Here is a 12,855-nt window from a genome sequence, read left to right as displayed (position 1 = left end):
GGATTGAAAGATAGAGAGAGACATAAAGAGAATTCTCAATTCTTTGCAACAACACTCAATTCGAACAAATAATTTTTTTTTTTTGAAAACTCAAATTCGAATTTAAAGCTTCAAAACTTTTTAATGGTTGTCAATGATGGAATTGCTGTTCTCTTATGCAAGATACACGGGGGAGGGGGTGGGATGTGGAGAGAGAAACGTGGGGGGAGTGGGAGTGGAAGATATAGAGTGATTTTAGTATACTAATTATTATCATTAATTCCTTAAAATGTACATAAATGGTAATTGAGTATATAAAATGTAATTATAGTAAAACTTGAGTAGGGAGTAATATAGTTTCATAGTGTATAAGAATGTAAAAATTCCAATACGTACTATATGCATGTCGACTTGACCCGACAGATCACAGGATCAGGCTGGTTAGGATCTAAATGTTAAAGCGTTGGCCAAATCTACACATGACAGAAGCAGATGCAGATCCAGGATTTAAATTCTATGGGTTCGATTTTTTAAGATTTTAATATTGAACCCATTATATTTTTAAAGTTATGGGTTCAAATCTATTATTTTTATAATTTTAATAAATTTTTACACATAAATTTTTACTTCGCGTCAAAAGTTATAGGTTCAATTGAACCCGTAACTACCGTGATGCATCCGCCTCTGGACAGAAGTTTATTTGGACAAAAAAAGTCTTGTATAAAATCTCATCCATCTTACTTAAACGCTAATTTCTTATGCATATATTGTATTCTTGTTGTTCCTTACGAGTGTGAAGGAACAAAGAATCGGCAATATATATATCTCCTCTTCAATCAATCCAAAAGTTGCATACTCATTAAATTTGCATTTACTATATATGGCTGACATAGGAATGGCAAGCGGTGCGGGTTTTCTCTTAACCCATAAAATTTCAACTCGCCCCACATAGCAGCTGTATTGTGGTCCGGACACGGACCTAAATGGGCCAAATGGGCCTAGGCTTAGGCGGACCCAGGCCTAACGGGCCAAATGAGTGGAACCGGCCCACTGCGGTCCTAAGCCCACATGGTCTCGGGCTAAATGGGCCGGGCCTGTGGGCCTAAACAGACTTTTTTGTTCCGGGCTATTTATTTTTTATTTTTTTTATCTAAGGCAATTTCTTGTAAACTATATATGTATATATTAATATAAATTGCTTATATACAACTATATAAATATATATAGTATATATAGTATGTATATATAATTATATATTGCCTTATATAATATATAGCTTATATATATTATATATACTATATCTATATCTATATATATATGCACACTATATCAAATTTAAACACAAAATAAATTGCAAAGAAATATTCAAGGGAATGTCTTATACTTTTTATTATTACAACATTAAAAAAAAAAATGGCAATATCTTTCTTAGTCTTCCTCCCCTCAATGGAATGAGCACAACAATGTAGTAATACCACCATTAAAAGGAAAAAAAACTAAGAAAGATGTGCCAAAATACAAGTTACATATTAGTCTATGTATTATCTCTAATAAATCTCATAAATCCTTCAAGGTCCGGATGAATTTTCATTGGTAGTGGTGGAAAAGAAGCTTGTTCATCACCATTTCCGAGCGAAGCAGCATCCTGTGCAAGTTCCGCTAGCATTTCTTCATAAGCTTCGTCTATCTCCAGTTGTGATTCTGCAAGTCCAAAATTTCTTTTTTCCGAACGGATCCAATCTCTGAAGAGTACTGATTTTTCCAAGCTCTCCCGCATAGACGCTCTGTGATCACCGATTTGAAATCTCGCTTAACTGAAAGCGCTCTCCGATGCCACTATTGAAGCTTGAACACTTAAAATATCTCGAGCCATCATTGAAAGAACCGGATAGTGTTTTTGTTTGTCCTTCCACCATTCCAAAACATTGAAAGAGCCGTCGGGATTCTCTAATTCAAGTTCCTACGATAAATAAACTGGAAGCTCATTTAGTTGTGAACTATCACCAATATTATCACCTTGACCCGGAACTCCGTCCAAGAACTAAGGGCTTTTAGGCCCGCAGTTCTTTTAGATGATTGCGAACTAGACGAAGTAGGAGTTGAAACATTTGGTCTAGCATGATCTAAGGCAAGTTGATAAGCATTATAAATTGTTTGAGCATTTATTTTAATTGAGGCTTTTGCATCTCCAAGTGTAGCAAATTCCTCAGCTGAAAGTGATAAAGCGCTATAAATTTTTGAGTACCAAAAGTGAGGACCTCCTAATTTCATTGTAGGATTTAACACTACAGCAACACCAAATATAGGGGGGATATGGAAATTTTTTTTTTAAACTTAGCTTTCATAGAATTAATAGCTTGTTCATAAATTACCCCACCCTCTGAAAATTGAGTAAATAAATCTGCAAGTGCTGCAATATAAACTAAATAGTTAGAAATAGTAGGATAATATTGCCCAGATAATTCATTTGTAGCAACATGAAATTGTTCTAAAAAGTCTACAAGCATTTTAACATTAGTCCAATCTTGATTTGTAAGGTGCTCATCATCATCATCATCATCACCTACACGAGCATTATATGTTGCGCTTATTGGATTTCTATATTCATATGCAACAACTAAACTTTCATACATGTAATTCCATCTAGTCGGACAAGGTTTAGGAACCTTTCTTTCTCTAAGGCCAAATTCATCACATTTTTTAAAATAATCTCTAAGTCTACTTCTATGGTTTGAATAAAAAAGCCAATTAAGAGACATTTTAACCTTTTCAATTTCTACATTTAAAACTTTCATACCATCATCGACGATTAAATGGTAAATATGACAAATACATCTAACATGAAAAAAATTACTAAATGCAGGATTTAGTGTAGTTGTAAGCAAGCCTATAACATTAGTGCTACTAGAAGCATTATCCATTGAAACCGACATTATTTTATCTCTAATGCAAAAATATCTACAAATATCTGCATCTGTGTTAGCAATAAACTTACCTATGTGGCGTGAATTAATTATTCTATAAGCAATAATGCGCTTTTGCATTATCCACTCCTCATCTATCCAATGACTTGTAATAGTTAGATAATCACAGTCATTACCACTTCTACCAATATCAGTAGTAATAGTAATGCGACAATCTATATGAGTAAATAAATAGCGCAAATATTGTTCATATTCATGTTTATATTTATAAATATCACTCTTTATGGTTGCGCGAGGCCATCCTTTATAAGTAGGATTAAAAATTCTTCTAATATAATGCACAAAATGAGGGTTAGAAGGAAAACTATAGGGTAAGCACATAACAGTAACCATTTTTGCCAATTCTTCACGATCTTTATTTGGATCTTAATATAAAATGCCACCGGTAACAGTGTTAATTCCCGGTTGAACTAGATTTGAACTTGTACTAGGGTTAACCGTAGTATCTACACGTGTCCCCTCTTGCACAGCTTTCATTTGTAAATATCTAGCTTTATCTCTAAGGTGTTTCAATATGTGTCTACTCAAGCTACCCGTACCGCTACGGTCTCCAGTATATTTATGAGCCATCAAAGACCCACAAGTTTTATACTTAGCCTTATTTTGTTCTCTTAGTTGAGTAAAAAAGTGCCAAACAAGAGATGTTTCGGGCCGTTTAGAAGATTTTCTATTAAAAGTAGGAGTTACTACAGGAGGGTTAGGCGGGGCATCAGTTGGATTTTTAACAGGACTAGTATGTGTATCATCTAAATCCGGTTGCGTTTAATCTAAATCATCATTTTCCTCATCATTTTCAAAGATAGTTTGATTAGGATAAAGAGCATTCATAACTTCTTCATTTAATTGTTGACCTGGTGCAACATCATGGCAAAATTGACTATCGAAAAATTGAAAACAAGGGTTATCACTATCAAGAATAATAGGTGAAGGAGGACGGGTAACAGGTCTGGGTCGGGGAGCCGGGGGAAGAGTAGTAGTTTGACGACTAAATTCACCAATTTTAGATTTTCTCTTACCCTTACCACCAAATATTTTTTTCAAAGAAAAAGTCCATATTAATTATAATTATACTAAATAAAACAAACAAAACTATAATATTAAAAATTAAGAGTTTGAACGAGTTTACCGAATTGACGAACAACTTCTTGAAAATTGAATATCGTTGAAGACTTGCATACTTCAATTCACCAACTTCACAATTTTTCACGAAATTGCAATAATAAAGTAAGCAATTATAGAAGAAAATTAAAGAGAGATTGATGAATTTGTGAGTAAAAATGAAAGAATGAGGGGGTATTTATAGTTGAGAATAGGGAAAAAGTGTAATTATAAAAGGTTTGGGGTTAAAATAAAGTTTGGGGGCCAAATGACTATTTTTTAAAGTTCCAAACGATTGAAAATTGAAGGCCAGCGGCTAGATTTTAAAAATCTGACCGTTGGCCATTTTTCTGTTGGGGCCCGTTTGGACCGTTTGGCCCGGTTGAACCGGCCCAGGCCCGCCTGCCGGTCCCGGGCTAAATGGTCCCGGGCTCACGGGCTATTTGGTCAGGACCGTCCCGCTATGGGCTTTTGCACCACTAGAGATCGGCCCATTTGGCCCGTTTGGCACGCGGGCCCGGCCCGGCCCACAATACACCCTTAACTCGTATTCACCCGCCCCGCATAATTTTTTTTATTTTTTATTTTGTTAGTTTTAATTTTTTTTAATCCTTTGGTTGGAATTTTTTTTACACTTTTAATATATATACTTGTGCTTTTTATTAATTCTACTGATTATGGAAGACTTCAGTTACGAAAAGGAGGTAAGATACTTACGAAAATTAAATCTTGTCTGTATACAATAAAAGCAAGGCAGAATAGTCTAAATGACACTTATACTTGTGCCACTTTGTCATGTCAGTCCCCAAACTTATCATTTTGCCAATTGAATACTTACACTAGTTCAAATCGTATATAATAAACGCTTATGATAGGAGGTTACCAGTGCGTGTAATATAATCTCCTACACGTAAGACGTCCGTAATTCAATGTGAAATTCTGAAACACGGGTGAGGCATGAGTAAATGAAAATCCACAGTCCACAACTAAGTTGCATTGGGCTTTCGACACAATCCCATAAAGGCGACGAGATGCTTCATAGAGATGGACCAAAGAGGGGGAATCCGAAACACAGAGAGCCTTAAAATTGAAATCTTCGAACCACACATACCCAGAAGCTTCAAGCGAGCTTTAATGGCGTCTCTGCTTGTCCCTTCGGTTTTGATCCTCAAACACAAATGTTTATCGCATTTTCAAGTCTAAATTTCAATACGCAACTGAGTTTTAGTACTAGGTTTCAAACCACTAGATTCGTTCTTTCCAAGACCAGCAATGGAATTTCGAAAATTCTCAACAAACAAGCCTTTGAATCTCTTCACCAAAATTCGAATAAAGATTCAAATAGTGAAACACAACAACAATAATCAAAACAAGCCTTTGAAGGCTCATCCATTATTTGCAGTAGTGTGAACATACGATTTGAATTAGTGTAAGTGTTCAATTGGCAAAATGATAAGTTTGGGGACCGTCATGACAAAGTGGCACAAGTATAAGTGACATTTAGACTATTCTGCCTAAAAGCAACTTAAAAAAAATCTTTGATATCATGATATCTCTTTGTTTTTTAACTTTTTATATTTGATAAAAGTATATATGTTAATTTTACCCTATTCAAGCATACATTAGAAATACAAAAGATCTATATCAAGACCAATTAATAGATATTTTTCTTTTTTTAATCAGTAGTCTATTTGAGCAAAATAAGGAATAACACTTTGATCAATAAAATAATTTTATAATTACTTAATAATTATGTGTTAGATATTACATTATCAGAACTTGTCATAAAAGAATAAGAATTTGACGTGCAAGCATTGGGTTCAAAGTTAAAACAATATGAAACTTAATTTTACTTCAATATATTATATTGAACCAATTTCATCATCAGAAAGTCAGAAAATTGAGTTTCCTTCTTTGATGAAGTTTTTAAACCCGCACCTGTATAGATTTTTTTTTTTTGGCCCGCCCGCAGCGCACCCACATATATTTAAACCCGTACCGTTCCGCATGTATCTAAACTCGCACCGCTCAATTGCCATCCCTCGGCATTTATGTATTCTTATATTATCCAAGAGGTATAATTGATATGATACGAAGAGTATAGCCAATATGGTTGTTAAGAATTAAACCATGTGCTACTTTTTATTCTATGTACAAAAAAAACTACTACTGCATGTAAACTTCAAGCAAATTGGGATTGGGCGATAAGAATTCTTGACGTCTACGTCGTTCCATTTAAATCCATCCATTTTTTGTTCTATCTACTTGAGAAAAGTATCTCACTTTGAAAAGAAGAAAAAGTAGAATGAGAAAAAGGTAGAAGTAGACATAATAATATGAGGTGGAAAAGCAAAGGAAATTTTTGGAAGCCTATATATCATATAGTATGTGGTTACTTTAATATTTTGTGGTGGAGGTTGCAAAATAAACAATAGTAATAGATTCTATAAATATGATAAAACATACGTGAGGGTGACTCTCTCTATTTTTCACAAAAATGGAGTGGACAACTATAAGTGGAAGCTGAAATTATCTTTTTCCCTAAATATCAATGGAGGTTGCTTTTCTTTGTCTCATCATTAGGGTAAATAGTGTTTCACCTTCTAGGAGCCTAATTCACGATCCCCTTACCTTTGTGGTTGTGTTTCCGCACCCGAGTAAAGACTAATTAAATATCAGGCTTTATTTCTGCAATATTTGCATAAATCATTTTTTTTCACGCCCCGTAAGGCTCGTTAAAGGAGCAAGCTCTTTCTACGAGGATATTTTTCATTTTTAAGGCTCGAGAATCTAAAACTTCTGGTTATCCGTGAAAGAATTCTATCCATTTATCTTACTGCAATCCTTGATGATCGCATAAATATTATTAAAACTGAACAAAGTATATGATATAGATGATTATAGTTAAATGTATCAATTTGGATTTGAGGCATAATTAACTATTGAAATTATTGAATTAATGGGAAAACTATGTATTATATCTGCTCCAATAAATAATAACTGCCAAAATAAATATTTTTATATAAATGTATAATATATATATAAAATATACATATTTTGTATCCAATCAATGTATTTTTTTGTATATTTGGTTAGAAAATATAATTATTTTTGTCAACCGGTTAAAAGTGTAGCTTGTCCTTAATGAATTGATCATAGAAGTTACATCCGATCCAATCACACAAATGTTCTCAAATTTTATTGATGCTACTTTACAGCTTGTTTGGATGGTTGTATTGTTAATTTAAATACGATGTTTGTTTTGATTGTTATTTAAATTTTATTGTATCGTAGTGTTAAATTCGTCGTTACGTAACGATAAAAATGTGCCACTTTATGTAACAACCGATTTGGTGTGGTCGCGTCGTTACCTTGTCTTTTTCTCTCAATCTCACCCTTCATTATAATTAAATAATTTTATTTTATTATTTATCCTATATTTTCATATAATAATTTTACCCCGTATCATAATTTTTGTTTATAATAGTACAAGTTTATTCTTCATATTATTGGTGCGTGATATCATCAAGCAACGTCAAACGGTATAATCTATCCAAACATTATATTCATCAAATTATACAATATAATACAATACAATAAAATACGATACATTATGAAACTATATGTAACAACCATCCAAACAAGTTGTTAGAATTTATTACAAATGTACACCTTTATATTTTGTAATTTACTGCTAAAATTTGTTCACTACTCTAAATACTTCACCTCTCTTTGCCTCTTGAAATAAAATACAATTAAATCTCTTTATAACAACCTCGTTTGTTCCAAAAAATTTGATTGTTATAGCGGAGTGCTATTATATAGAATATATATTATAACATACCATGGAAATTAGTTCCAAAAGAAACTTAGTTTTTATAGTGAATGATTGTTATATACCGATAATGTTATAGAGGGGTCCGAGGGTAAGTACAACTAATACTAACCAAGATCAATTCTTGTAAAAAATGACAAGACCACTTAACACTCAAAATTCAATATGAATGAAATGTACGTAAAGAATCACAAGCATACATGCACACAAATACTAACAACAGACTTATAACCTCATAAACTCCAACAAAACACAACAGAAAAGAAGAAGAAAAAACCGGTTTTGTAGATCATGTTTGGAACCAGAGAAGTAGCAAAGGAAACAGCCGGTTCAGTAGAAGAATCTGCGGACCCGGCTTTCTTTTTCGGCTTAATAGGCGTAGGAGCAGGAGCTGGTGCAGGAGGTACAAAGAATTTCAATGGAAGAAGAACTTGATCCACTTGATATATAGCTAATTGGTTATCAGTATATATAGTATTTGACACACTTGCATTAACAATACCAGTTGTTATATTAACTGAACTTCCTGTTGTAGTAATATTTATTGGAAATTCGCGGTTGCTGGTTCCACCAGCTTGTGTTCTTAAAGGATTGCTTGCAGTTTGGAATTGAGTTAAAGAATAATATGTAGGAAGAATATGGAATTGGATAAGTTCAGCTTTTTGTTGATCAGTGAAAGAATTTAAAGTTCCTGCTTTCATACTCAAGAATGCATTGTCTGTGGGCACAAACATTGTGATTCCATTGTTGGAATTGTTGAGTTGTGAGGTGATTTCGTTGAGTTGCTGTGTGTTCTGTAGTAGACGGATAAACGTTGAACATTGGCCTGCTTTATCGAGGATCTTTGTCACGTTTAATGGAGGTGGTGGGCCTGGTGCTGGAGCCGGAGCCTGAGCCAAAATGCCCATGCATTGCAAGAACAAAAAGAACAAGAACAAGAACATGTTTTTCATTTTTCTTTTCTTTGGTTTTTTTTGTTGTTGTTGCAGTAAATGGTGTTTATATTTCTAGGTGTGGTGGAGGGAGGAGGGAAAATGTGGGAATTTATATATTTGAGAGGGTGGATTTCTTGATTTGAAAACAATGAAAGAAAGGATTTGTGGGGTATTGAGGTAGAAACAAATTGAGTGTAAAGTTAGGTGAAAGAGTGTAATTTAAGGTGGGAAGGAACATCATAGGTATTTGATAAACTCAGAGCAGCTGTTAGTTTGCTTATGATGGGAGGAAAAACAGCTGAGAATAGCAGAGATAAGTTTATTTTATGTCTACAGTAAGTTTGTGTTTTTGTGTGGATACTATTCAATTTTTTGTTTTGAGCTAGATGTTGAGAAAAATCTATATCACAAACCGCCTCTCTGCCTTCTTCAAGCCAGGTGTAAGGTCTGTGTACACACTACCCTCCTCAGTTTTATTTGTGAGATTACACTGGGTTTATTATTGTTGTTGAAAACCGCCTCTCTACCTACATAAGGTAGGAGTAAGACTGCATAGTCACTATCCTTCGCAAATCTCACCTATGAGATTACACTGAGATTGTTGTTGTTGTTTGTTGTCGAAAATGTACGAGGGAAAATCCTTAATCCATGTATGTAATGTAAATATATTTAGAGGAGGACAATCATTATTTATGGTTATAATGGGACAGGGGGGCTAATTAAGATGTAATTTCAACAGTCACAATCGACAAAACTCTAGGTACAACTGATGAGATCAATGTAAGATAGCAACTTGTAATCCAGCAAACAACTTTATTGGTTATTAGGTATGTTTTTGCAATGTAAATTAGTGACAAACAGTATAAGCAAAATTTAGCAGTTGTAATTTTGGAAAGATTTCAGAGGCCTCTTATGGTGTAATTAGCTACTATACTTTTTAAATGAGGATAATTCTTTTTTTTTTTGTCACGGTCGAGAAATCCATCTGGGACCAATCCTTAGGATCAAGCGCAGCCTTAAACATGGGGATAAAGGACCCGCCCCTCTACCTTTCTCCACTTAAATACCACATAAATAAGGATAAATTTTCTTCCCTCATTCCTGTCCAGAATCCCCAGTGAGATGATGTATTTAGAGTCTCAGAGTCCAATGGCTTGAAACTTTATTTCATTGAACATTTGACATAATGGTCATAAGCTTCTTAATCATAAACCTTATTTCATTTAACATATACATATCTATAGTCCAAGTTTGAGCCAATGGTCACATGTGTATGGACTGCTTATAATCAGGGTTAACCAAGTATGTTGGTTCACAATATTTTATACCTAAATGGAGCTGTTTCATTAACTCCACAAAACTTGGAGCACTGTTAAATGATTGAAATTGCCTTTAGGAAGAGAAGCTTTGGATGGATCAAATAAAAAGACTCCCAAGTTGCTGTTTAGTTCAAGCAATAGACCCTTGTGGAAACAGCCTCTTGCAGAAATGCAGGGTAAGGCTGCGTACAATTGGTCCTGCCCTTTCCCGGACTCCGCGCATAGCGGGAGCTTAGTGTACCGGGATGCTATTTCCCAAGTTGTTGTTTAGTTCATCAAGCAGGTAGACTCCTATTTCTTTGGAAAGCTCCTACTAAGATGAGAAATTCCCCCGTTAAAGCTGCCAGTACAAGGTAAACTCATATTGGCCAAAGTGGAAGAGAAAAAATAGTAGAGAGATGCGGCATGGTGCTCACTGAACGTCCGAAATATCTAACAACCGAGTCTTATGTCGGTCATATAGAATACCAACACATAGAAAAAGGGCTGAAGAAACCAGTCCATGACTTGACATCGGTAGAATGCTACTCCAATTCCCTGTATGGTCGATAGAACACCAGGGTTGGTTGATACTTTTTCATCGATTTAAGTTATAATGTCAAATTCACGAATGTGTAAATCATACTCGAGTTAGGTTATCAACTAAAATGAATTTAGAGAATTACCTTATAATTGACCTGATTGTTTAAAGTTACATGTGGTTAGTGCATAGAACTTAACTCCTTTTCATAGCCTCAAGGAGGGAAACGGGTTTACAGAAATCTAACTTGGAAAACAAACATGCAGTTGAAGATTATAACATAAATTGGAAAGTATAGAAACAGAAAAAGAATAATCCCTTTTTATTACTCTTCTACATTTTAGTGAACGTTATAGTGCAAATGTTAGAGAAATAGAATAAACATAGTAAAGCAGTAGGCTTTCAGGCGTTAACAGTCAAGAAAACTAAGTCTCTTAATATACAAAGTCTTCAAAATCATATTTACCTTCTGATACGAGACAACCCCACTTCCTATTACAAACTATTTAACAGCGAGTAGGTAGAAAATCAGGTAATAAAACCAAATCAAATTTACACGGCGTATACCAAAATTACAATTAAATGAAATCACAACAATGCATGCATGCAATACAATTAAATGGCAGAAACCAAAATTACAATTAAATGAAATCACAGCAATGCAGGCATGCACAATAATATCAACTTCAACTTAATTATGAGCTCACATATACAAAAGAAAACACAGCCAAGAACAAGACAAATCCGCGGGGAGAGTTGATTGCACAAAATATATCTGGAACCAGAGAGATTGCACCAGAAGATAGAGCAGAAGTAGAGTCAGAATCCGACGAATCAGCTTTCTTTTTCGGCTTAGGTGGTGCAGGAGCAGGTGCTGGTGCAGGAGGGACAAAGAATTGCAATGGGAGAAGAACTTTGTCCACTTGATAAATAGCTAACTGGCTATCTGTGTAAATTGTACTAGAAATACTTGCATTGACAATTCCAGTAGTTATATTCACTGAAGTGCCATTTGTTGTTATGTTGATTGGGAATTCGCGGTTACTGGTTCCACCGGCTTGTGTCTGTACAGGATTGCTAGCAGTTTGGAACTGAGAAATGGAGAAGTATTGTGGCAGAATGTGGAATTTGATCAGTTCTGCTTTCTGCTGATCATTAAACGAATTCAAAGTCCCGGCTTTCATACTCAAAAATGCATTATCTGGTGGCACAAAGATAGTGATACTGTTGGAATTGTTTAGTAATGAGGTTATTTGGCTGATTTCTTGAGTGGTTTGTAACAATCGAATAAACGTTGAACATTGGCCTGCTTTTTCTAGGATTTTTGTCACATTAGTCGGACCAGGTGGTCCGGGAGCAGGAGCCGAAGCTCGAGTAGGTGGTGGAGTTGGAGCTGGAGTTGGACCTTGAGCCAAAATGCCAATGCATTGGAGAAACAAGAAGAGAAAGGTTGACACTAAGTTATGTTTCATTTTGTCTTTTTTGGTTAAGCTTAATTTGAAGTTGCTTTGGTGGTGGCAAAAGAAGATTATGCCACTTAAATAATGAGTGTGTAGACTCCTTGCTCTAAAACAATTAAGGAAACTAAAAAAGGGAAAATGATAGAAAAAAGTTAGTGGGGTATTGGGCAAAAGGGCAGCCCGGTGCACGAAGTATCTCGCGTTTATGCAGGGTTCGGAAAAGGGCCGCACCCAAAGGGGTGTGATGTAGGCAGCATATCCTGATGCAAGCATCAGTGAGTGATTCCACGGCTCGAACCCATGACATGTATGTCATACAGAGACAAATTTACTGTTGCTCCAAGACTCCCCTTCAATAAAAAGGGTATTGGGATGAAATGAAAATGAGGGTGATGTTTGGTGAAGGGTTACATTTAAGGTGAAGAAGTGGATAATAATAAGTTTTTGATGATGTTATAGCAGCTGCTGGTTAGCTTATGATTGAAGGAAAACAGATGGGGAAAAGTGAGGTAAGTTTTTTGAAGTTGTGAATCCTATTCAGTTTCTCAATTGTGATTTCTGCTGGGGTACAATCCCCAACTAGAATCTTTTTAGTTGGAATATGTACTCAATGGCTAAAAAATTACAGGAGGATAATCATCAATTATAATTGATAGGAATGGTGGGACAAGAGGGCTAATTTAGTTGCAATTTGCAACTACATTGGTCACAATCCAGAAAATATT

General features: G+C 34.9%; 2 protein-coding genes across 2 annotated transcripts; both read right to left on the bottom strand.

Annotated features, from left to right (window-relative positions):
* Positions 1-8,042: 8,042 nt before the first annotated feature.
* On the bottom strand, positions 8,043-9,152 carry LOC104220690 (fasciclin-like arabinogalactan protein 12). The gene has a single exon (XM_009771601.2). It carries the CDS (start codon positions 8,847-8,849, stop codon positions 8,130-8,132), a length of 720 nt encoding a protein of 239 aa, XP_009769903.1. The 5' UTR covers positions 8,850-9,152; the 3' UTR covers positions 8,043-8,129.
* A 2,039-nt stretch (positions 9,153-11,191) lies between these two features.
* On the bottom strand, positions 11,192-12,211 carry LOC104220691 (fasciclin-like arabinogalactan protein 12). Its single transcript, XM_009771602.2, has one exon. The coding sequence runs from the start codon at positions 12,140-12,142 to the stop codon at positions 11,366-11,368; it is 777 nt and encodes a 258-aa protein (XP_009769904.1). The 5' UTR covers positions 12,143-12,211; the 3' UTR covers positions 11,192-11,365.
* Between the last annotated feature and the right edge of the window lie 644 nt (positions 12,212-12,855).

The sequence above is a fragment of the Nicotiana sylvestris genome, chromosome 7 (assembly GCF_000393655.2).
Source record: "Nicotiana sylvestris chromosome 7, ASM39365v2, whole genome shotgun sequence".
NCBI classification, from domain to species: Eukaryota; Viridiplantae; Streptophyta; class Magnoliopsida; order Solanales; family Solanaceae; genus Nicotiana; species Nicotiana sylvestris.
Note: the sequence above shows the minus strand (reverse complement) of the source record. Positions and strands in the feature narration are given on the sequence as shown.